At 43.9% G+C, this 25311-nt stretch overlaps 1 protein-coding gene across 1 annotated transcript in view; it reads left to right on the top strand.

Moving 5' to 3' along the window:
* Positions 1 to 3605: 3605 nt before the first annotated feature.
* LOC126143441 (ankyrin-3-like) overlaps positions 3606 to 25311 on the top strand; it is a 48796-nt gene continuing 27090 nt past the window's right edge. The window contains exon 1 of the mRNA XM_049915371.1: positions 3606 to 4161. Coding sequence (XP_049771328.1) covers positions 4034 to 4161 — 128 coding nt within the window. The 5' untranslated portion in view covers positions 3606 to 4033. The remainder of the gene's footprint in view (positions 4162 to 25311) is intronic.

Here is a 25311-nt window from a genome sequence, read left to right on the forward strand (position 1 = left end):
TACTGCCCCCTTTTCCCCCCCCCCTCATGTACTGCCCCCTTTCCTCCCCACTTTATTGACCTCTTTTTTTTGCCCCTGTGCCTTAGGGGGCCATCCTTTCTTTCTTCCTTTCCTTCTTATCTTTCTTTCTGCTCCCTGTTTGTGCATGACGGCCACCCACACATTTGTGAGACACTGTAACGGGTAATTCCCAGCGCCAGTTAGCATGTAGGTCCTGCACGTATTCTCTGGTACAGGCCAGACCCAGGGAGGGGTGATTGCCTGAGCTATTACCTTCCTCCTCTGCCGATTTGTTACTCAGTCTGTCGTTAGGGAAGTGTGACCTAAGGTGAGGACAATCACCTAAGATGGGGGGCTCCCATTTGGAGGTCCCCTGGCTGGAAGCAGTGCACCATCGGAGACACTTGCAATCATCTGGGACTTCTTCCCAAAGATTGAGTTTCCTTCTCTTTCTCAGAGTTTTTCACATAAAAGAAAGTGAAGCTCCTGCCTCAATGTCTCTTCTTGTCCCACGGTGTTATCTTCACCTGACTGTTGGGTGGTTTGACAGAGGACGAAGTAACTAATTATCTATCGGATCAGGGTGTTACTGCTGTTGATAGAGTTGTGAAGATGGAAGCTGTCGATTTGGTGCCCACTCGCACATTGTTTCTAACTTTCGATCGGTTAAAGCTTCCTACTAAGATAAAGGCAGGCTATGAGGTCATCTCTGTGCGCCCTTACAGTCCCAATCCGTTGCACCATTTCAATCATACCAGCATGTCATTTAAAATCGCAGCCAAATGTGTCTCCTGTAGCAGGGATGCACAAGAGGGCACCTGTCCACGTCCTTCTCCCCATTGCATTGTCATATGGGGATCCGCCTCGCCACTGGTTCCTTCTGTACTAGCCCTGTTGAGAGTATCTACACAGAAGCCGATGAACTACCACTGTCATACTGGCGCGAAGTCCTACTCAGTAGGTATGGATGCTGGCTGTCTTCCATGCGAGGCCACCCAACCTTTGACCCTTTTTTTGATGACATTATTGACTGCCAATACAAGATGTACGTTTCTAATGTATGTTTCTTCTCTGCGGCCTCTGCCATCTGCTTTCGTCACCTGCTTCAGCAGCTGCAGTTCACACGTAATGCCACATTCAGAATGAATGAGAGCCCTTCACCACCTTGGCTTCAGGCACAAGTTTGTGTTCATTTTGACTTCAGCTCGTTCCCAAAGGATTCGACTCCAGAGCTGACCTATCGCTGCAAATTTCTTGAACTTCGCTCTCAACTTGCCGATAGCTTATTTTTTTACACTGGTGGTTCAAAGTCCGTCAGCGGTGTTGGCTGTGCTTTTGTCATCGAGGATGATAAGTTTCAATACTGCCTTCTCGACCAGTGCACAATTTTTACAGCAGGGCTTTTTGCCCTCTGTCAGGCCGTTCACTACTTCCAGAGGCACCAGCTCACTCGCTGTGTGATCTGCTCTGACTCCCTCAGTGCCCTTCAGAGTCTGGATGATCCAGATCCAGTCCACCCCATCGTTCGACGGATCCAGGACTGCTTCCATTTGTTCCCGGATGGAGGAGCCCAAGTGATGTTCATGTGGGTTCCAGGCCATGTTGGTGTGACTGGGAATGATGCTGCTGATGTTGCAGTAAACGCCGCAGTCCATCTCGATCGGCCTACCTCTTACACTGTTCCCTCGCAAGATATTTGTACTTTTCTCTATCTGTGTGTAACGTCAATTTGGCATGATCATTGGTGCTCCCATCATGGCAACAAACTCAGAAGTCAAACCTCTTCCAACAGCCTTGGTCGACTTCCTCCCGGCCGTCTCGCCGTGAGGAAGTAATGTTACCTCAGTTGCAAATAGGGCACTGCCGCTTTAGTCACCACGTCTTGTTGAGTGGTGACCCTGCACCCAGCTGTCCTTTGTGTAGCCAGCCATTAAGTCAGAAATTTCCTGATTCTTTGCCCCTATTTTAACCACTTACGTCTCAGGGTCGGGCTGCCACCCGCTTTGCCAGACATTTTAGTGGATGACGTGCTAGCTGTGGCTCGCGTTCTAAATTTTTTTTAAAGCAGTAATATGACAAGAGATTTGATTTCTACCTCGTCACTCTGGTGTCTTGCGGACTTCTTTTAGATACTCTTCCGTAACGTCTTGACGTTTTAGATTTGTTTCCTCTTCCTTTCTGTATTGGACCTCGAAACGGTTTTTTACCCTCGGGGTCCCAGCGTTCTATGGTTCTATATTGGGCGCTTATGACCTTAGATGTTTTGCGCCCTAAAACCCCTAAAAAAAACCACACGTTTCCATCATTTATTCTTGTTTAGAGTGTTATTTTGTTGTTTTATAGATACACTATATTTATTTCTAGGGAAAGTGATATTGTAAGGGATACTGAAGAAACGCTACGAATTATAGCGGAAATTTAGGAAGATGAGTTGACATGTGACGAATCTGAAGATGATTTTGATATGGAAGTGGAAGTTGTTGAAGCTGACAATCACAGTAGTGAATCCGAACAGTCACAGGAACAAGACAGCCAGAAAACAGCGGCACATGTTACATTTTATACTGGAAAAGACGGTGAAACTGTTTGGATTAGGCAGCGCATAACTACAGGGAAAACAAATGCTAAAACATTATCAGAACTTTACCGGGCTCAGAAGGGACTGCCAAAAGTGCAGATGCATTTTATCTTTTTGTCATTAAAAATATAATGGAATACATTGTAGCTCATACCAACAGATGGATTGGGAGAAACGTAGTGATACCAACTATTCTAGAGCTCGCGATTGCAAAGACACTTGAGCAGAAGAAATTCATGGAGCGCTTTATATATTATAAATGTTTCCATTTGGTTCTTAGAGTGATAGGTTTGACAATATAGAAAGAAGAATTGAACGAAGGTCTACAGATAAACTGGCACCTCTTGGTGAGTTTCACCAAGAATTTGTAAATAAATGTATTGCTCACTGTAATGTCAGTGAATCTGAGACAATTGATGAAATGCTGCAGGCTTTTAGAGGCCGTTGTGGGTTTGTACAGTACATTCCAACTAATCCTGCAAAGTACGGTATCAAAATATACGCCCTTAGTGACGCAAAAACATTTTATACCCTCAATTTCGAAGTGTAGTGTGGCAAAGAGATCGCTGGGGCACATCTAAAATCAAGTAAACCTGAAGATGTCGAAAGACTGGTAACTCCCATAGAGAGCACGAACAGAAATGTTATGACTGATGACTATTACACCTGTTACAGCCTAGCTCAGAATCTACCAGATAAAAAGTCTACCACCATCAGCACTTGGGGGGGAAAAAAATAAATTTAACCCGATTTTCAAACTGGGAACACAAGGGAAAGCAAATCGACACTCAGTGGCTTTCAGTAAGATTTCCCGCTCATCTAGGACAATCAGCGTAACTAACGAACCTTCTGAAAGATGTATATGTATTTCTCGAAAAAATTCAGAAAAGGAGGTCCAGTTCATGACTAACCTCCACCTGGAATATGTAACAAATGTGCACGACACAGAAGAAAAATTTCAGGAAGAAGACATCGTGAAACAATTGTGGAAACAATGTCTGCAAGAAGCATTCTCGTCAAAATGTTGCGTGTTTCTCTTGCGGTGCTAATGACCAGAGGATGGTAATTTGTTCTGACTGAAGATGTTTATTTATGTAACCTATTGTAATAGAGTGGGCTGATTTTTTTTCTTTTACTTCTATCTGAAATAAATAATTAATGCAATGACAATCTGTTTTCAGTTTTTACCCTTTGGTCTGCCTGCAGACGATAACTGTGTGAAGACGAAATTGTGGTGTAAATGCGGTGGTGCTCCCAGTCGCATGAAATCAGAAGGTTATGTGGAAAAGTTAAGATTGTCAAGGAAATGTCTGTTAAAGGCTAAAACTCATTTCTTTGTGGTCATTTTTCAGTGCCTTGCGTCACAACAACAAGCAGATGGAGAAAAGTTACAGTTGTTGATGGTGTGGCACAACCAATTCCTTTTTATTTTTATTTTTTTATTTTTTGTCAGGTATGGATGGCAGAGTGGCGCCCAGCAATCGCCGCCACAGGGACCGCGGCAGGACCTCTGCCGCAGCAGCGCCGCCCGCGGCAGTCCGCCAAACTACCTCGCCCAGTGACGCCGCCATCTCCCACACACAGTGAGTTCTGTCACTACATGAGCACATTTTCTAAACTCCCAGCACAAAAAGTACCGGTCTGATGCATTCTATTGCGCTGCATAGCGGCTCATCATCCCCATAAGGTACAGGCCGCGCTAGTCCAGTGACATCAAGTTGCAAAGTATTAACGAGGGTGCGTCAAGTATAGTTCCCAAAAGATGCAAATTGTTACCCGCAAATACTACACAGTTGGCCCCTGGGTCGTTTCGTTCCCCAAACCTAACAAGTCTACGTCTGATGTCTCTTCCTATTGCCCTATATGTCTCACCACGGTGATCAGTAAGACTTGGAATCCATCCTTACCTGTCGCATCAGTCACCACCACCACCACCACCATCTCCCTTTCACCCTTCATTCTCTGCCGATACCAACTCCTATGCCTCAACCACCACCTTTCCCTCCAGCATCACTCTCGTCGCTCTGCCATTTTTGTATCCCTAGACCTCCAAAAGGCCTATTACTGCATATGGCATCACGATCTTGTGTTTAAACTCTGAACTCACACCCTTCCTATTATCTATGTCCGTCTGATTGCCTCCTTCCATCGCTCCTCCTACATCAGCATCCATAATACCAATTCCTGCACTTTCTACCCCTCCATGGGTGTTCCTCAGGGCTCTGTCCTCTCCCCTCTCACCTGCCTCTTGTACACAGCAGATATGCCCCGACCCCCCCCCCCCTCCAGTCCACCTCTTGCAGTCTGCTGACGACACCGCCTTTCTTGCCCTTGCTCCTATCCTTCAATGATCCCAACGCCTCCTCCAGAATCATCTTTACATTTTTGCCACATTGTGTAACCAGTGGCCCCTAAAAATGAATTCTTCCAACACCCAGGCAATCATTGTAGGTCATACCACTCCCTCCTTGTGGCTCCTTGTTTTCTCCCTTACCATCTGCACCTGTCCTGTCCACCTCTCACCCATCCTCACCTACCTTGGACTCACCATTGACTGTCAGCTTACCTGGACCCCTCATCTCCACTTTATCCAATCCAAAGCCCACAACCACCTCTATCTCCTTATCTCAGGTTGGACTTAGGGGTTGAACCCCTGTACCATCCTCCACACCTACAAATCCTTGACCTGTCCCATACTACGCCAGTCCCGCCTGGATCTCTGCCCCCTGCCCCTAATTCTATAAGTCCCTCCAGATCCTCAGGCACCATGCACCCCACCTCGTTTCCCATGTGGATCCTCTATGACCTGATTCCTTTCCCCCATCTGCTCCTTTTCCTTGAACATATCTGAGTCCTCTACACTTCCTGCAGACCTGATGCCCCCCATCTGTTTGCTCCTCTCCAACCCCACCCACTGCTGTGCCTTCACTGTTGTGTCCCACCTACCCTCCACCTCTACACCCTTTATCTCCTTTCCAAAGGTGGCTTCTGTCAACTCCCCCTCTCAGATGATGCCCTCTCTCTCCATTTATTCTTCCTATCAACTCTGATCCTCGTCTCCCCTTCCCTATCTATGTCCTTTTCCCACGTTCCCTCTTCTCCCCCTCCCATCCTATTTATCCCTTTTCTCTATTTACTCTCTCCCCTGAGTCCTTTAGCATTCCCCTCCTCCGCCTTTCCCCACTACCACTCATGTCCACTTTGCCCTTCCCATGAGTCCTCTCCCTCCATAAACTCCTCCCCCCTTGTTTATTCCTCTCCTACACCCTTATTTCCCCTCATCTGTCTACCCCCTCCCCCCCTCTGCCCTAGGCTGTGGTGTGTCATCTTCGTGCCAACTTTTTAGTGCAGTATTTTAAGTAAGTGTTAAGTGTTGTGCGTCTTTTCCGAAGTGTAGCAAACAGAACCCATAATGTTGCTAGGTGTGATTTTTTTTTCTCTTGCGAACAGAAACCAGACTTTCGCAGTGTTTTTTAATTGTCTGTCTACTATTGTATCTGTCTGCTTGCTGTATTTTTTACCATCGTCAACTCTTGTTTTATATTTTGTTGTTGTTGTGGTCTTCAGTCCTGAGACTGGCTTGATGCAGTTCTCCATGCTACTCTATCCTGTGCAAGCTTCTTCATCTCCCAGTACCTACTGCACCCTACATCCTCCTGAATCTGCTTAGTGTATTCATGTGTTGGTCTACCATCCACGCTGCCCTCCAATACTAAATTGGTGACCCATTGATGCCTCAGAACATGTCCTACAGAGTGTACTCGACCAGGGACAACCGGGAGATCCGGGAAAACCCCGGGAATTTTTTCATTCGGGAGAAAACCGGGAAAAACTCCGGAATTATTTAGAATTTCGGGGATTCTTCATTGTTTTAGTTTTCAGTTAAATTTTTGTGATTTTGACTGGTAAGAACCAAAACGCTAACAAAGGATATTACTGTATCACGTAACTGCAGAATAATACTGCAGCAACAAATCATGAATTAGACAAATAGAAAGAAATAAAACTTAAGTTTCAAAGGAAATGCGCCGTATACAACAGTGCTCATACAAGCGTCTGCCTGCAGCAAAGTGTGTCAAAGGCTGTAGGAAGACTATGCTATGCTTTATAAGAAGATCGAATTTCGAGAGGCCGGCATAACGGTGAAACAGCCGTTTAGTTCGAGGAGGAAGATGAGAGAGGCTAAAGAAATATCCAGGCGACCCGACAACATGAATAGAGAAGCGTCTTGGTTGTCAGCTGGTTTGTACCAGGAAGGGCTCTCAACGAGGGAAGTGTCCAGGCGTCTCGGAGTGAACCAGGGCGATGTTGTTCGGACATGGAGGAGATACAGAGACACAGCAACTGTCGATGACATGCCTCGCTCAGGCCGCCCAAGGGTTACTACCGCAGTGGATGACCGCTACCTATGGATTATGGCTCGGAGGAACCCTGACAGTAACGCCACCATGTTGAATAATGCTTAAGCCACAGGACGTCGTGTTACGACTCAAACTGTGCGCAGTAGGCTGCATGATTGTCGGCTACCCCCTGGAGTTCGCTTTCGTCGCCTCCTTCAACACCTTAATTTTTCACTCCCTGCAACCTTTCGAGTGGGCGAGAGCCACACGCCACCTTGGCTCCAGGCTCAGGTCCACGTTCACCTTGACCTCAGCTCGCTCCCAAAAGAGGTTACCCCCGGTTCGGTCTACCACTCCCGTTTTTTGGAACTTCGTTCGAAGTTCATCAACATGACTTTCATTTATACAGATAGCTCTAAGACCAATGACGGGGTCGGGTGTTCCTTTATTGTCGGGGCACAAAGTTTCAAATACCGGCTCCATGGCCATTGTTCGGTCTTCACAGCTGAGCTCTTTGCCCTCTACCAGGCTGTTCTTTACATCTGCCGCCACCGACATTCTGCTTATGTCATCTGCTCCGACTCCCTGAGCGCCATCCAGAGCCTCAGTGATCCGTACCCGGTTCACCCTTTCGTACACCGGATCCAACGCTCTCTTCAGCAGCTGGTGGACGTCGGTTCTCCGGTTAGCTTTATGTGGGTTCCTGGCCATGTCGGTATCCCTGGGAACGAAGCTGCAGATGCCGCGGCCAAGGCTGCGGTCCTCCAGCCTCGGACAGCTTCTTGTTGTGTCCCTTCGTCCGATTTTAGCAGGGTCATTTGTCGGCGCATTGTGTCGCTGTGGCATGCCGATTGGGCTGCACTTACAGACAACAAGCTTCGGGCCTTAAAACCTCTTCCCGTGGCTTGGACGTCCTCCTCACGCCCTTCTCGGCGGGAGGAGGTAGTTTTAGCCGGGTTAAGAATTGGACACTGCCGGTTCAGCCATCGCCATCTGCTGACGGCTGCGCCAGCGCCGTTCTGCCCATGTGGGCACTTGCTGACGGTTCGACACATTTTAATGTCCTGTCCATATTTTAACACACTGCGTCTAGATCTTAACCTGCCAAGTACTTTCGATGCCATTTTAGCGGATGACCCACGAGCAGTTGCTCGTGTTCTTCGTTTTATCAATTTGACAAACCTCTCTCAGGACATTTGATGATGCTGTTTTTTAATCCTATGCCTGTCAGTCTGTCTTTTATCGTGTTTTCCCTTTTAGTTGTTGTTGTCCACTTGTGCCTCGCGGTGCATTCTTAGAGTAGTCTGGGCGCTAATGACCATTGAAGTTGTGCGCCCTAAAACCACAAAAAAAAAAAAAAAAAAAAAGATTGTCGGCTTCACTCCTGACGCCCATGGCGAGGTCCGTCTTTGCAACCACGACACCATGCAGCGCTGTACAGGTGGGCCCAACAACGTACCGAATGGACCGCTCAGGATTGGCATCGCGTTCTCTTCACAGATGAGTGTCGCATATGCCTTCAACCAGCCAATCGTCGGAGACGTGTTTGGAGGCAACGCGGTCAGGCTGAACACCTTACACACACTGGCCAGCGAGTGCAGCAAGGTGGTGGTTCCCCGATGTTTTCGGGTGTCATTATGTGGGGCCGACGCACGCCGCTGCATATTGGCGAGGCATTGGTCTTTATGGACGGCAATTCGTACCACCATCGTGCACATCTTGTGAATGACTTCCTTCAGGATAACGACATCGCTCGACTAGTTGCCACAATGTTCTCCAGACATGAATTCTATCGAACACGCCTGGGATAGATTGAAAAGAGCTGTTTCTGGACGACGTGACCCACCAACCACTGTGAGGGATCTAAGTCGAATCGCCGTTGAGGAGTGGGACAGCCTGGACCAACAGTGCCTTGATGAACCTATGGATACTATGCCATGACGGAGGTGATGCAAAACTTTTTTTGACGTGTGTATTTAGGTTTCAAGTGTAATTCCACTTAAATCATTTCAGCTGTCACCATATACATTTCGACCTTCAATGTTAGTCATTTCTTTACAAGACTTTCACGATTATAGTTAATAAGAGCTTATGAAGAGGGTTTTGTATCACTTATTCGAGATATAGTATGTCTTTTTGCACCAGGTGTCCGTTTGCACTGGACACTTTCCTTGATTAAAGTGTACTCTGATTTGAATGCAGGCGTGAACTACCACTTCAGAAACATTCTCCTTACTGTCAGTTCAATTTCTAATGCTTCCAACTGCTCGTTAGAAAGAAATCGTTTCGTCATGAGTCACACAGAATTTGTTAAAATTTAGATACATTATCTGTACACTCACCGAAGCGTTGATGAAACTGTACTGTTAGCGATAATATTTTGGTAATTTGAACGTAATAAGCGACCTGCATTGCCCTGTTTCCTCACGCATTTCAACAGTAACCAAGTAGAGATATCGTTATAAACAACCCTTATACTTGTATTTTAGACACGTCAAAATACGATTTTACTACTGATATTTGTACATGTTGTAAATTTTTAAGCATCCAAGGAACAAAAGTGTCACAAAGCTAAAACAAGGGGAGATAACCTTTATTTGAGCCCTAATCAATGTAGAATGCGTAGGAAGACAGTCATTATGTTCCAGGAGGTCCGTTTAACCCTCGAGTTGGCGCCGTTCAAAAATAACATTGTTTTGCGCCATTCCATGGCTGTTTCAAAATTGTGAACACACAGCTATTCCTTCATTATTGCTTCAGCTAACACTGCAATAGGTTGTGTACTCGTATGTCGAGCGTCGTACGTCCAAATGAGCAGCATAATGTGAAATAAACAGCAATGTAGATGGGGAATTTACGATCCGTGCAAGAAAATGACCAAGATTCCGAGGTAGCAGCACAATCCCCCAAGGAGGCAGGTACCTTCAAGATATTAGAGAGGACTTGCATTTAAACACAACTGGTAGTAATTGAGGGTTACTCAGTTTTTTATTTTGATGTCTCAATCGTCAATAAAATCGGCCTTGGAGTAATTTCAAATTATTGACAAGATCATGAGAATTAAAAAATTGTAATAATGGCTCTGGTTTCACTGGTACCATAATAATGACATTATGTCACCATTGCAAAAGATGCTGCCTCAGCTCAGGGTGGCCAGATTCCAGTGGAGTCTGGGGAGCAACAGCAGAGTGGCAGGAATTTTGAACAGCTACAACTTTATATCATTTCAGATGGAGCTATAATATACCTACAAGACATTGAACCAGTTTGACAGGGGACGAATGACTAAAACATGCAGAAATAATAGTCACTGTGAGAATATAAAAACTGAACAGTGTGTGGTTGTTGTGTATATCAAATGACTGCGTTTGGTTAAGACAGCACAAGTATGAAAATGTCAATGTACACTTAGGTAAGGAGCGCGTTTGAACTTATTTTGTACGTCTTTTTCTTTTCCTCCCAACATCTCTCTTTGTCCTACACTTTCTTTTTCATTTACATTCCTCAGCTTTTCTGAAAATTTACTTTCCTTGTTAGTCATTGGTTTTGTTTTGGGGATATACCAAAACTTATCTGGGCTCCATACATGTAATGAGCAACAGCTTCCACAACTGTTGTTATGCCATGCTTTTCCCTTTTCTGATATAGATTTTTGTTGTACATGTTTCAGGCGACTTTATATGCTCTTTGCAGTTTTACAAGTCTTTGTGAGGTTCCCTATTACACTCATTGAATATTTAGTCTTAGTTACCTGAATATGTCTGCTTGATAGATTTTGTTGAATCTGTCCACAAAAGATAATTGTTGGACACTGATGTGGTTCCTTATGACTTCTCGTTATTTAATATTAATATTAATCAATTGATTAATGCTAATTAAGCTGTTAATAAGGCAAGCCAAGCAAATAATAAAAGGTTTTATTTCAAAATAATAGATCAGCCTACAGAGTGAAAGCCGGCCGCAGTGGTCTAGTGGTTCTAGGCACTCAGTCCGGAACCGCGCGACTGCTACGATCGCAGGTTCGAATCCTGCCTCGGGCATGGATGTGTGTGATGTCCTTAGGTTAGTTAGGTTTAAGTAGTTCTAAGTTCTAGTTCTAGGGGACTGATGACCACAGATGTTAAGTCCCATAGTGCTCAGAGCCATTTAAATCATTTTTTTACAGAGTGAAATTACTCACGGAAAGGAATTGGCAGGTGTCGTAGGCACATAACACAAAAATTTAATCGTTACATATCATAGTAGGTCCTTACCTATAACAAATGTTAGTGATTTTGGGTACCATTTGTAAACGGGAAATCTTAAGTAAAAAAGTTCAGTTACACAATGAGAGCTGACAGATTAAATATAATTAAAGTGACTTGTGTACAAAAACAAATAATTTAAAAAATTTGGTATTGTAACCATCATTGTTAGTTATGTTACATCACAACTAGATTTTATTACCTGAAAATGTGTTGTAATGAATAAAAAGCGGACCATCTTATGTAGACTGAGTACTCACAGTCCATCTGAGATTAGTCAACAATTCAAGAGAAATGTTCCTAAAATTTTATTCATATTTACTAATATGTGGAGGAGTCTGCCAATATTCTGATATAATTCCACTAACCCGAAGGATGGTTGTTCATGCCCTGCACTGTTTCATACTATGTGACTAGTTCCATAAACTTGATGAATCCTCATCAAATGAAAGAAAATTACTTGGTGTTCCTTTTCACATCAAACAAACCGAAATTAGTCTAACAAACGGTTATAAAATAAGATACATAAAGCTTTCAGCCACAACCTTCAATTGTAAGAAACACACACACCATTCTTACACGCAGGCAAGCACAACTCACGTACACATGATTGCCAACTCCAGCTGGAATGCAACTACACTATGTGATCAAAAGTATCTGGACACCTGGCTGAAAATAACTTAGAAGTTCTGCAAGGTTCGCAGGAGAGCTTATGTGAAGTTTGGAAGGTAGGAGATGAGGTACTGGCGGAATTAAAGCTGTGAGGACGGGGCGCGAGTCGTGCTTGGGTAGCTCAGCTGGTAGAGCACTTGCCCGCGAAAGGCAAAGGTCCCGAGTTAGATTCTCGGTCCGGCACACACTTTTAATCTGCATGGAAGTTTCAACATAAAAGTTCGTGGCACACTACATCGTTAATCCTGCTTAAAACATCAGTGTAGGCCTGTGCTGTGATAGTGCCACGCAAAACAAGGGGTGCAAGCCCCCTCCATGAAATACACGACCACACCATAACACCGCCGCCTCAGAATTGTACTGTTGGCACTACATATGCTGGCAGATGACATTCTCCGGGCATTTGCCATATCCAAACCCTGCCGTCGGATCGCCCCATTATGTACCACGATTCGTCACTCAACACAACATTTTCCACTATTCAATTGTCCAATGTTTACGCTCCTTACACCGAGCGAGGCGTCGTTTGGCATTAACCAGCGTGATGTGTGGCTTATGAGCAGCCACTCGACCATGAAATCCAAGTTTTCTCACTTCCCTACTAACTGACATAGTAATTGCAGTAGATCCTGATGCAGTTTGGAATTCCTGTGTGATGGTTTGGATAGATATCTGCCTATAATACATTACAACCCTCTTCAACTGTCATCGGTCTCTGTCACTCAACATGTGAGGTCAGCCTGTGTAACTTTTTGCTCTACTTGTCCCTTCATGTTTCCACTTCACTATGGCATTGGAAACAGTGAAGCTAGGGAAGTTTAGGAGTGTGGAAATATGGCGTACAGACGTATAACACAAGTGACACCCAATCACCTGACCACGTTCGAAGTCCGTGAGTTCCTTGAAGCGCCCCATCCTGCTCTCTCACGATGTCTAGTGAATACTGAGGTCGAAACTTCCTGGCAGATTAAAACTGTGTGCCCGACCGAGACTCGAACTCGGGACCTTTGCCTTTCGCGGGCAAGTGCTCTACCAACTGAGCTACCGAAGCACGACTCACGCCCGGTACTCACAGCTTTACTTCTGCCAGTACCTCGTCTCCTACATTCTGGAATACTGACGTCGCTGATACGGAGTACCTGGCAGTAGGTGGCAGCACAGTGCACGTAATATGAGAAAGGTATGTTTGTGGGGGTGTCGGGATATTTTTGATCACACAGTTTAAAAAAATAGGTTTGCCTCTGAATCTAGGAAACCCACACTAACAAAGTGCACTGAAATGAACTTTGTCCCACTATTTATGTGGACTTCCTGTACACAGCACCTCGTCTTTGATTTCGTTTTAACTTGCTGCACAACACATGGTGATTTGTATCCATCTCTGTGTTAACGATCTGTAAACTCAAGGGACATAATAAAGCTTCTCTCATTCGCGAATGCGCTTCTCAACTGCTAGTCAAGTTATTTTGTTTGTAGTTTTGTGATATGATGTTCGAAAGGGATGTTAAATGTTGTGACTATATATCTGTTCGTGAGCACAAAAGATAATTTGTCTAAGTGATCTGTTCATGTAGTATATTCCGTTTTCCATACATTTGGACTGCGACAATTCGTTATCTTACACCTCCTCCTTCATTCGCCAATTTCATCACGTATTCTTTGTCTCAATGTTTGAATACGTGATGCTGGTTTCATGCGAAACGTGCTCCATTCCCTAACATTGCATTTTGCTCAAGCGCTAAACTGCACATGCAGCTATTTTTCGTAAGAAATTTCAGTGATCCAGGTAAGGTGGTGGTCACTCTGTGCTTAGAAATATACAGTGTGTGTATGAATTTGAGGGCTATTCAGACAGTAAGGTCCAATCTGCCGCGAAATGGAAACCACGGTGAAAAACAAAATTGTTTTATTTTCAACAGTTTGCTACACCTTCAAACTTTTTCTCTACGCAGTTACCGTTCCGACTTAGACGTTAGTCGTAGCGTTGTAGCAGCTTTACAATACCCTCGTCATAGAAGGCAGGCGCCTGTGATTTCCGCCACTTCTCTATGCTGGTCTGCAGCTCGTTGTCTGTGCCAGAATGTTGTCATCATAACCAGCGATTCTTGTGACCATAGATGAGTATGAGGCATCCAAATCCGGGCTGTTTGGCAGGCGATAGGAAACGTTGCAGGCAGCTATCTGGAGGGGGCAGTGAAAAGAAGAGATAGTAGTGTATGGTGGGGAGGGAGACGAACGCTGTCTGGTGGTGTGTGCACAGACTAGACTGCCAACAGACACAGTGTCAGGAGGTTGTGGGGCAGGGAGTTGGGGTGGGGGGAGGGGGGGAAAGGAGAGTTGGGGGGGCGGGGGAGGAGAGATGCGGCGAGAGATGGGTGGATGTATTGGCAGGGGGCTGCAAATAAATAGAGTGGTTGGTGAGAATGAGGAGGAGAGGGTAGAACAAAGGGAGTGGAAACTGTTGATGGCATGTGTGGGAACAGTATGTTACCAGAGATTGAGGCTAGGATAATTATGGGACTAGAGAATGTGTTGTAAGAGTAATTCCCATTTGTGCAGTTTAGAAAATAAAGTGTTGGAGGGAAGGATATAGATGGCTTGAGTAGTAAAGCAGCCATTGAAATCAACTGCGTTATGCTCAGCTGCATGTTGTGGCACAGGGTGGTCTACTTTGCTCTACTGGGGGAATTACACTCATACCCCTGACCAAAAAGTTTGAGGTGCTGTCTTCCACTGAAACTGAGCAATCAATAGAGGATTTGCACGTGAGGAAAGAAAGACAAAAGTATCAGGGGACTGTTAATGGTCTACATTTCAAATTTACAATCAATAATAGTACCTGTTAAGGAAATGGAACAGTCACCACCTACATGTAGTGTGTATAGGTGAGAGCCTCACTCAACATATTGAAGAGGCTATTCCAACAGCCACTGAGGGAACAAGGTGCAACTAGAGGCAGAATGTGACACATGTTAGCACAAATAGTTCCTGTCGCCTGGAGTCTCATGTCATAGTTGGATCATTCCAGTGATAGGCTGAGAATGTTGAGAAGAGAAGCCTCGCCCATGAAGCTGTAATGAAATTCACCGATTTCCCACACTGTACCCCGAAATGACTATGGCCATCTGGTTGTGCAGAAAATGAATGACCTGAACTGGAGACTTCGAACATACTGTGACAAGCGAGTCTGAGACTCCCTGCATTTGATGTTCAGGGTTGAGAACAGTACAGTGCCCTTAAATGGGTCACATGTGCACTGCACATCACCATTTGCGACCCCCACAGCTGGTTGTATGTTAACTGTATCGAAGGGTCGTTTAGGTTATACAACTTACCATCCAGTCCAGTAATGATAACTGTTTCAGATCGTGAAGTATTAGTGCAAACCCAAAGAAATGCTCTCATTGATGAAACAGTTAAAATCCTAACAATCAACTGCTGAACCATTCACAACAAACTCCCAAAATCTGAAGCAGTGCTGAAAAAAAGAGTGCTCTTCACATAGTCAAGAAACTCAAATTCACAAGGTCAGAAACGCAAGGTGAATGCACGAATGTTTGGAAAAGGCTCAGTATCAAATGTGGGCATTAATTTACAATTGATAGTATCAGCCAAAACAGTCACACCCACATGTAAGTGGAAGCGACAAGATATCTTGCGAAATAATTGCTTTAACAAATAATTTAGAATGCCACATATGTTGAAAATAAGTTAGATCTAATGGCAACAAACAGACCTGAGCTCTTTGAAGATGTTCACATATCGGCGACCTCAAGGTGTCATAGCGGTAGTGATTGTCAAAGTACAAATGGTTCAAATGGCTCTGAGCACTATGGGGCTTAACATCTATGGTCATCAGTCCCCTAGAACTTAGAACTACTTAAACCTAACTAACCTAAGGACAGCACACAACACCCAGCCATCACGAGGCAGAGAAAATCCCTGACCCCGCCGGGAATCGAACACGGGAACCCGGGCGTGGGAAGCGAGTACGCTACCGCACGACCACGAGATGCGGGCATGTCAAAGTACACTCCTGGAAATGGAAAAAAGAACACATTGACACCGGTGTGTCAGACCCACCATACTTGCTCCGGACACTGCGAGAGGGCTGTACAAGCAATGATCACACGCACGGCACAGCGGACACACCAGGAACCGCGGTGTTGGCCGTCGAATGGCGCTAGCTGCGCAGCATTTGTGCACCGCCGCCGTCAGTGTCAGCCAGTTTGCCGTGACGTACGGAGCTCCATCGCAGTCTTTAACACTGGTAGCATGCCGCGACAGCGTGGACGTGAACCGTATGTGCAGTTGACGGACTTTGAGCGAGGGCGTATAGTGGGCATGCGGGAGGCCAGGTGGACGTACCGCCGAATTGCTCAACACGTGGGGCGTGAGGTCTCCACAGTACATCGATGTTGTCGCCAGTGGTCGGCGGAAGGTGCACGTGCCCGTCGACCTGGGACCGGACTGCAGCGACGCACGGATGCACGCCAAGACCGTAGGATCCTACGCAGTGCCGTAGGGGACCGCACCGCCACTTCCCAGCAAATTAGGGACACTGTTGCTCCTGGGGTATCGGCGAGGACCATTCGCAACCGTCTCCATGAAGCTGGGCTACGGTCCCGCGCACCGTTAGGCCGTCTTCCGCTCACACCCCAACATCGTGCAGCCCGCCTCCAGTGGTGTCGCGACAGGCGTGAATGGAGGGACGAATGGAGACGTGTCGTCTTCAGCGATGAGAGTCGCTTCTGCCTTGGTGCCAGTGATGGTCGTATGCGTGTTTGCCGCTGTGCAGGTGAGCGCCACAATCGGGACTGCATACGACCGAGGCACACAGGGCCAACACCCGGCATCATGGTGTGGGGAGCGATCTCCTACACTGGCCGTACACCACTGGTGATCGTCGAGGGGACACTGAATAGTGCACGGTACATCCAAACCGTCATCGAACCCATCGTTCTACCATTCCTAGACCGGCAAGGGAACTTGCTGTTCCAACAGGACAATGCACGTCCGCATGTATCCCGTGCCACCCAACGTGCTCTAGAAGGTGTAAGTCAACTACCCTGGCCAGCAAGATCTCCGGATCTGTCCCCCATTGAGCATGTTTGGGACTGGATGAAGCGTCGTCTCACGCGGTCTGCACGTCCAGCACGAACGCTGGTCCAACTGAGGCGCCAGGTGGAAATGGCATGGCAAGCCGTTCCACAGGACTACATCCAGCATCTCTACGATCGTCTCCATGGGAGAATAGCAGCCTGCATTGCTGCGAAAGGTGGATATACACTGTACTAGTGCCGACATTGTGCATGCTCTGTTGCCTGTGTCTATGTGCCTGTGGTTCTGTCAGTGTGATCATGTGATGTATCTGACCCCAGGAATGTGTCAATAAAGTTTCCCCTTCCTGGGACAATGAATTCACGGTGTTCTTATTTCAATTTCCAGGAGTGTATGTTAGATCTAATGGCAACAAACAGACCTGTGCTCTTTGAAGATGTTTACGTATCGGCGACCTCAAGGTGTCATAGCAGTGGTGATTGTCGAAGTACAAAGGACAGTAAAATCAAGTAGAACATTACAGGTTCAGTAACTAATATAAAGAGACAGTGACGTCATATCGTAAGAGATTTTTAAAAGGATTGGTTGGCCAAGCAGTGGGTAGGTATGTACGCAGCGGAGCAGCTCAAGATGGGAACAACCCACTGTGGTACATATTCAACGTAGAGAATCGTCTAAAGAAACAATAGCACTGCATAGTAGATAGATGTTAAATGAAATGAAATCAGCAGTCAAAAGGAAAACGCAAGGTCCCTTCACTGACTACCGTACCAAATGTTATTGGCATATACATCACAAAACACAAAGGAATTTTCCTCATATTTGAAGACTATAGTGGCACCAGAGATAGTGATCAGAAGTTCATTCGTGACATGGGAGCTGAAATAGAGTGCAACAAAGAAAATACAAGAATGTTTAACTCCATTTTCAAATGTTCCTTTACGAAGGATGATACAAAAGTCCTGCTCCAGTTTAATTCTCACGCCACTGGAAAGATGATTAGTGGACATATTAATGTCAGTGGCGTTGAGAATCAGCTCGAGTCGCTAAAATCCCTGTCAGGTTCTATACAAAAAATGCAGCTGAGATTGCTCTCATTTTAACTAATACCCTTTAAGTTAAGCTGGTAAAGTAATGGGTGACTGTTAACATTACGTTGCTATGAAAATGTGTTGCAAACCAAGTTCCTGTAGATTCCTCAATTTAATATCTACATATGCTAGTTGTTGGTCGGCTTCAGTATTTTTTTCGTTTAACTTATATATGACAGTGTTCTCACTGATTATAAATATTGCTACAATGTAGCATCCCCGTTAAAAAGAATTAGTCAGTGAAGACAAACACATGGGTAACACAAGGGATTAAAAAATCAGCAACCACCCTTAGAAAAATAAAAAAAACGTGCTAACATAAATACAACAAAAAAACTATACTATAGGAAATATAGAAGGGTCTATAGGAAAGTTTTACAGGCAGCCAAAAGGCTAAGCAATGATTCATACTTTAATAATGGAGGCAATAAATCAAAATCGTTTTCGAAAGTTATAAACAATAGGATAGGAAAATGTAAAACCAAGACCCATAACTTAAAAATTAAAAATGAGGGTAAAGTGATAGAAAATGCTCAACAGGTAGCCAATATATTCAATGAACATTATGTGAACATAGCACCGAACCCAATTAAAAGCCTGTGCAATTCAAACAACAAAAACATAAAAATACCAACTTGTGAAAAGACAATGTTTCTGCACCCATTAACAGAATGTGAAGTTACAGATGCTATTAATAAACTAAAAAATAAAATGTCTTGTGATATTGACAGAATTCCAGACATAGTTCTACCAGTATATAGATACTCACCTAACTGACATTATTAATACTTCTTTCAGGACAGGGGTGTTCCCATCAAAACTAAAACTCTCCATAATAAAGCCACTTCACAAAAAGGAGAGTACAGCTGACATAAATAATTATAGGCCAGTGTCATTATTGTCAGGTTTCTCTAAAGTAATGCAAAGAGTAATGTATGAAAGGCTAGCTGACTTCCTGAATAAAAATATACTAATGCTCAAAATGGGTTTAGAAAGAACAGATCCACAGAAATGGCAGTCTTCCAATTCATGAAAATGGTTCTAAATTCCTTGGACAAGAACGAATTAAGCTGTGGAATATTCTTAAATTTATGTAAAGCATTTGATTAATCAGCCTTAACTTATTGCTTATGAAACTAGAATGTTATGGGGTGCGTGGACTTGCCTTCAAATGGTTCAAGTCTTATCTCTCTGATAGACAACAGAAAGTACAAATGTCATGAAGGCAGAGAATGTTCTTGGTGTACATAAACGATTTGCCAAACCATCTGACAGTTGCAGAAACAGTGATGTTCGCTGATGATACTAGCATTTTTATAGAAGCATACACTGAGGATGATCTACAGCAGTGTGTCTCTAGGACAATAAATGGAACAGGAAAATTGCTTGGTGATAATGCTTTGATCATTAATAAGGATAAAACGGTATTGATGAATTTCAGTAATATTAAAATTAAAGCTAGAAGAAGAGTAAAAGCTGAGTTAGGGAACTATGTTATTGCACTAGCTCCATACATAAAATTCCTCGGTATATGGGTGGATGAGCACTTGAGATGGGAAAAGCATCTAGAAGTTTTGAGTAAAAAATTAAGTAAATGCTGCTATGTGCTAAGAATGCTTTGGGAATGCTGCAAACTTCAAAAAAGGGCTATTAGAATAATGAATGGAGTTCCCCGCAGAGTGTCATGCAGGGAAATATTTAAAGAATTTAAAATAATGACTCTTCCTAGCTTATACATCTATGAATGTGTATGCTTTCTGAAAACTCACCAGGAATTTTCAACATTAAATAATCAGGTTCATAACCATGAAACAAGGAACAGGGATGGTTTTCACAGAGACACCCACAAAGGAGCACTCTACCAAAAAAGTGTAAACTACCAGCCCAAAATACTTCAGTGAATTGCCTTCAACAATAAAGAAAGTTAAAGAATTTCATAAATTCAAGGTAGATCTTAAACAAGTTTTACTAACACGTAGTTTTTGTAGCATTGAAGTCTATCTGAATATGGAAAAGTGATATTATTTATATATACTGATATAAAATATTTCTATTTATTATCCAAGTTTTTGAAACAAATTAAAGATAAGAAACGATATTTTAATTGACTACATCCATACAATGTATATTGTTAACAGATGAATAAAGAGATTGATTGATTGATTGATTGATTGATTGATTTTGTATCACAGAACCACTAAAGGCCCTAAATTCATTGAGTATATCACACAATTGGGTCTGCGTCTGTCTCTAAGTGTCTACATGACTCTAAATCTCTGGGAATTACTCTTCGGCTTTTGACTGTACGAAAGAGCATTTCTTCCTTAGAGCATTGGTATCACATTTCAAACATTTTTGCCTCAGAATCCACGTTTTCTAGATTATGTAGTCTGGTTGTAGAGCAGACTGACAACATTCTCACAATGATCTACTCTCAAAGCTGCATTCAAAGAAGTAATTTTTTCTTTACTACCATAAATTTTCTTGGTTGTATTGTAACACTGCCTAGGCCGATGTAACACCTTGTAACATCCCCTCTGTGGAATGACAAACCCTAACTTATAACGTACTGGACGCCTTGTGCGGTCTGGTAAGGTAAGCAGTAAATTTACAGGGGTGGGTGGTAGGTCCTCTTTGTGACTCAACTGTGCAGTGGCAGCGTTGTCAGGCTCTGCACTTTCTCGACCTGTAATCTTACCTGCCCTTACCTGCAGTTCAGCCGCCCGCACCTTATTCGGCACCCCGTGGATTATGGACTTAGCAGATGCGTAGAACTAAGGTTTTGGAGAGGAATTCGGTTGCTACTAAATAATGCAATGCAGCTCTGATAAGAGCAATTATATTCTAGAGATACGTTGGCCTCAAAATCCTTTGATACAATTTATTACAAACAAATCGCAAAATCGTAGTTTGCACTCCAGAATCGAGTCAGATAGCGGTCAGACAGATATGCCCCTCTAAGTGAGTTTAAGACCACCGTCAGATACCGATTGCATTTGGTTGTTGTCTCAATCTTACTTACACTTGATATCCCACATAAAAATAAGCATGATCGTAACCAATTGATCATAATGACCATTGGCAGAAAACAAAAACAGAACTGCAACAGCAGGAGCGAGCAGAGCAGCAGACTTAACATGTTCAATGACTGTCGTGTTGTTACACGCACTATTAACTATTTGCGTCTATGCCATGTGAAAATTACCGAACTGTCAGTTTAATAAGCCACTGCTGCAAAATACTAATACGAATTCCTTACAGACGAATGGAAAAACTGGTAGAAGCCGACTTTGGAGAAGATCGGTTTGGATTCCGTAGAAATGTTGGAACACGTGAGGCAATACTGACCCTACGACTTATCTTACAAAATAGATTAAGGAAAGGCAAACCTAGTTTCTAGCAATTGTAGACTTAGAGAAGGCTTTTGACAATGTTGACTGGAATACTCTTTCAAATTCTGAAGGTGGCAGGAGTAAAATACAGGGAGCGAAAGGCTATTTGCAATTTGTACAGAAACCAGAAGGCAGTTATAAGGGTCGAGGGACATGAAAGGAAAGCAGTGGTTGCGAAGGGAGTGAGACAGGGTTGTAGCCTATCCCTGATGTTATTCAATCTGTGTATTGAGCAAGCAGTAAAGGAAACAAAAGAAAAAATTGGAGTGGGAATTAAAATCCATGGAGAAGAAATAAAAACTTTGAGGTTCGCCGATGACATTGGTTCAAATGGCTCTGAGCACTATGGGACTTAACTTCAGAGGTCATCAGTCCCCTAGAACTCAGAACTACTTAAACCTAACTAAGGACATCACACACATCCATGCCCAAGGCGGGATTCGAACCTGCGACCGTAGCGGTCCCGCGATTCCAGACTGTAGCGCCTAGAACCGCTCGGCTACTACGGCCGGCGCCGATGACATTGTAATTCCGGCAGAGACAGCGAACGACTTGCAAGAGCAGTTGAATGGAATGGACCATGTCTTGAAAGGAGGATATAAGATGGACACCAACAAAAGCAAAACGAGAATAATGGAATGTAGTGGAATTAAATCGGGTGATGCTGCGGGAATTAGATTAGGAAATGAGACGCTTAAAGTAGTAAATGAGTATCGCTATTTAGGGAGCAAAATAACTGATGCTGGTCGAAGCAGAGAGGATATAAAATGTAGACTAGCAATGACAAGGAAAGCATTTCTGAAGAAGAGAAATTTATTAACATCGAGTATAGATTTAAGTGTCAGGAAGTCGTTTCTGAAAGAGTTTGTATGGAGTGTGGCCATGTATGGTAGTGAAACATGGACGATAAATAGTTAGACAAGAAGAGAATAGAAGCTTTCGAAGTGTGGTGCTACAGAAGAATGCTGAAGACTAGATGGGTAGGTCACATAACTGGTGAGGAGGTATTGAATAGAATTGGAGAGAAGAGGAGTTTGTGGTACAACTTGACTAGAAGAAGGGATCGGTTGGTAGGGCATATTCTGAGGCATCAAGGGATCACCAATTTAGTATTGGAGGGCAGTGTGGAGGGTAAAAATCGTAGAGGGAGACCAAAAGATGAATACACTAAACAGATTCAGAAGGATGTAGGCTGCAGTAGGTACTGGGAGATGAAGAACCTTTCACCAGATGGAGTAGCATGGAGAGCTGCATCAAACCAGTCTCTGGACTGAAGACCACAAAAACAACAACAAGATAAATATTCATTCACAGTCAAAACAACTTCATCGCCTATGCGAACGTTACTTTATCACTGTCTTATTCAGATTCGGCCAAAATTCCGAGCTTAGTTTTTAACTTCCGCCCAACTTAGGCTCATCCAAACTGCGCCCACTTCTCCCCCACTAAATAGCTTGTGGCATCAGCCTCCATTTCGTCCCTTAAAACAGACAGATTTTACCTTATACTTTCTCTGTTGCTTTCTGCGCATATTAACTTTTGATTTGCACTCTTTTGCAAATTTTACTCGGGCCCTCTGCTCTAGTTTAAAGTTTTTTCAAATGAACTACTTTCTTACCCTTCGGCCGTATCTGGTCGGACCAGTCCACCTTCTCCATCCCCAATGGGTGTCCACCCGTGGATGCTGCTAAGCTACCCCTGGCTTTTCTTTGTCCTTCCGCCTTAACGATCTTGCAAGTCACGGCGCCCGACTCGCTTCTTATCGTAACCCTTCGACACGCTACATCCGCTCTGGCCGACCACCTGTCTGCTATCCCGATGCATTCTAATCGGCGCTCACTTAATGAAAAAGACTATAACTTTAGTTCCATCAAAAGCTGCGACATCGTCGCGAAAAAACACAGTGACCCGTATATGTAATAAGTTTCCTTTAATATACGTCTACGGTCACAATCTTTTCTGTTTAACAGATTACCGGTTTCGGTCTTTAATGACCATCATCAGATCTGTCTCATAAAAACAAAGACTTAATGCGCTGCAGCCATAGTGGCAGTGCATTAGGACTTTATTTTTATGAGACAGATCTGATGATGGTCATTAAAGACCGAAACCGGTAATCTGTTAAACAGAAAAGATTGTGACCATTGACGTAAATTAAAGGAAATTTAGTTCCACCGCCCATACGACAACCGGGTATCTATCTGAAGCCACCTCATATTCTTAGCTATCGAATGAACTTCTTGAAACTATTGCTCATCTGAAGCGTGGTCATTCGCGCACAGCACATTGACACGTTTCATCCCACTTCATGTACTTAGAAGTGCTTCATTGTCTGTCTTTAACAGACAAATGGAAATCATATCTTGATTCAAAATATCAGAAAGATTTACTGTTGTTCCACAAAAAGCCATACTTTGTCCATATATACATAGAGTATAGCCTTCCTGTTGCCAAATAGCCTCAAGATCGACTCTTACTTTATCACTAGTTGCTGTAGCAGACTTTGTTCCTGTGGCATCATAAAGAGATTGCGGTGCCACTCCGAAGTCGGCAGTGGACATCGATACCGCAGACATCAGCGATATCTCGCTGCAGTCCGAAGCGACGAACGGGAGAGGCTGAAAAAGGCGACGCCTTTCCCTCAGGTCAGAAGAGAATAGAAGCTTTCGAAATGTGGTGCTACAGAAGAATGCTGAAGATTAGATGGGTAGATCACATAACTAATGAGGCGGTATTGAATAGAATTGGGGACAAGAAGAAGGGACTGGTTGGTAGGACATGTTCTGAGCAGTCAAGGAATCACAAATTTAGCATTGGAGGGCAGCGTGGAGGGTAAAAATCGTAGAGGGAGACCGAGAGATGAATACACTAAGCAGATTCAGAAGGATGTAGGTTGCAGTAAGTAGTGGGAGATTAAGAAGCTTGCACAGGATAGAGTAGCATGGAGAGCTGCATCAAACCAGTCTCAGGACTGAAGACAACAACAACATTAGCCCCGTCACACGGAGGTCAATAGAGCCGAGCACAGAAGTACTGGGCATCAGTGAGTGACCTCAGCTGAAGCAGTCAGTATGACCAGTTGGGACTAAAGCTTTTTCCAAATCTGAAACGGGAATATACTTTTGCAGACGTTGAACATTGTACTTCAGGAGAAGAGATTTTTAATTAATGCATCCAGTGCCGCTTTAATAGTCAAGGACAGTTGTAATTTATCAACCACTGCTGTGGCCAAGAATTGTGTCAAGTTAAGTAAATCCTTTTATATTCATGTAACAAAATTAACCAAGATTTTATCTGTTGTAGTTCAGGTGAGATATCTCCCAGAATAATCAAAGAAGCCACAGCTGTAGCCGGACTACTGCAGTTTATGACCAGACGAAACTGCGACTGTCCAGCCATGACAGCTCCACTCAGACTAAAACTTTAGTTTCAAAGGAAGGATCAAGCTTATGAACAAGTATGGGTGAAACATGTTGGCTATACCTTTTGAATGACAGTATGTAAACATTGTAGGTAGGTGCACTACTTCTCTATGTTTACTGCCTCAGTATTATGATAGTTCTGAAACACATTCTCTGCAACAAACACTAATACCTAGAAGGGACATCAAATAAATCACCGGACTTGCTCCCAGTTAGAGTCTACCTGTGTGTAATTGAAAAGCCACGATCGCTTCAATCGTTTATTAGATGACCGGTTTCAGCACTCTGAAGGTGCCATCATCAGATCTGAAACGTGGATTAACATTTATAAAACCACATGGATATTATGGCATATGAGGCAGACCAAATGCCACGATGTCCATATGGTTTTATAAATGTTAATCCACGTTTCAGATCTGATGATGGCACCTTCAGAGTGCTGAAACCGGTCATCTAATAAACGATTGAAACGATCGTAGCTTTTAATTATTTTAAAAACAGAGTGATCGCC

The sequence above is a fragment of the Schistocerca cancellata genome, unplaced genomic scaffold, assembly GCF_023864275.1.
Source record: "Schistocerca cancellata isolate TAMUIC-IGC-003103 unplaced genomic scaffold, iqSchCanc2.1 HiC_scaffold_796, whole genome shotgun sequence".
NCBI classification, from domain to species: domain Eukaryota; kingdom Metazoa; phylum Arthropoda; class Insecta; order Orthoptera; family Acrididae; genus Schistocerca; species Schistocerca cancellata.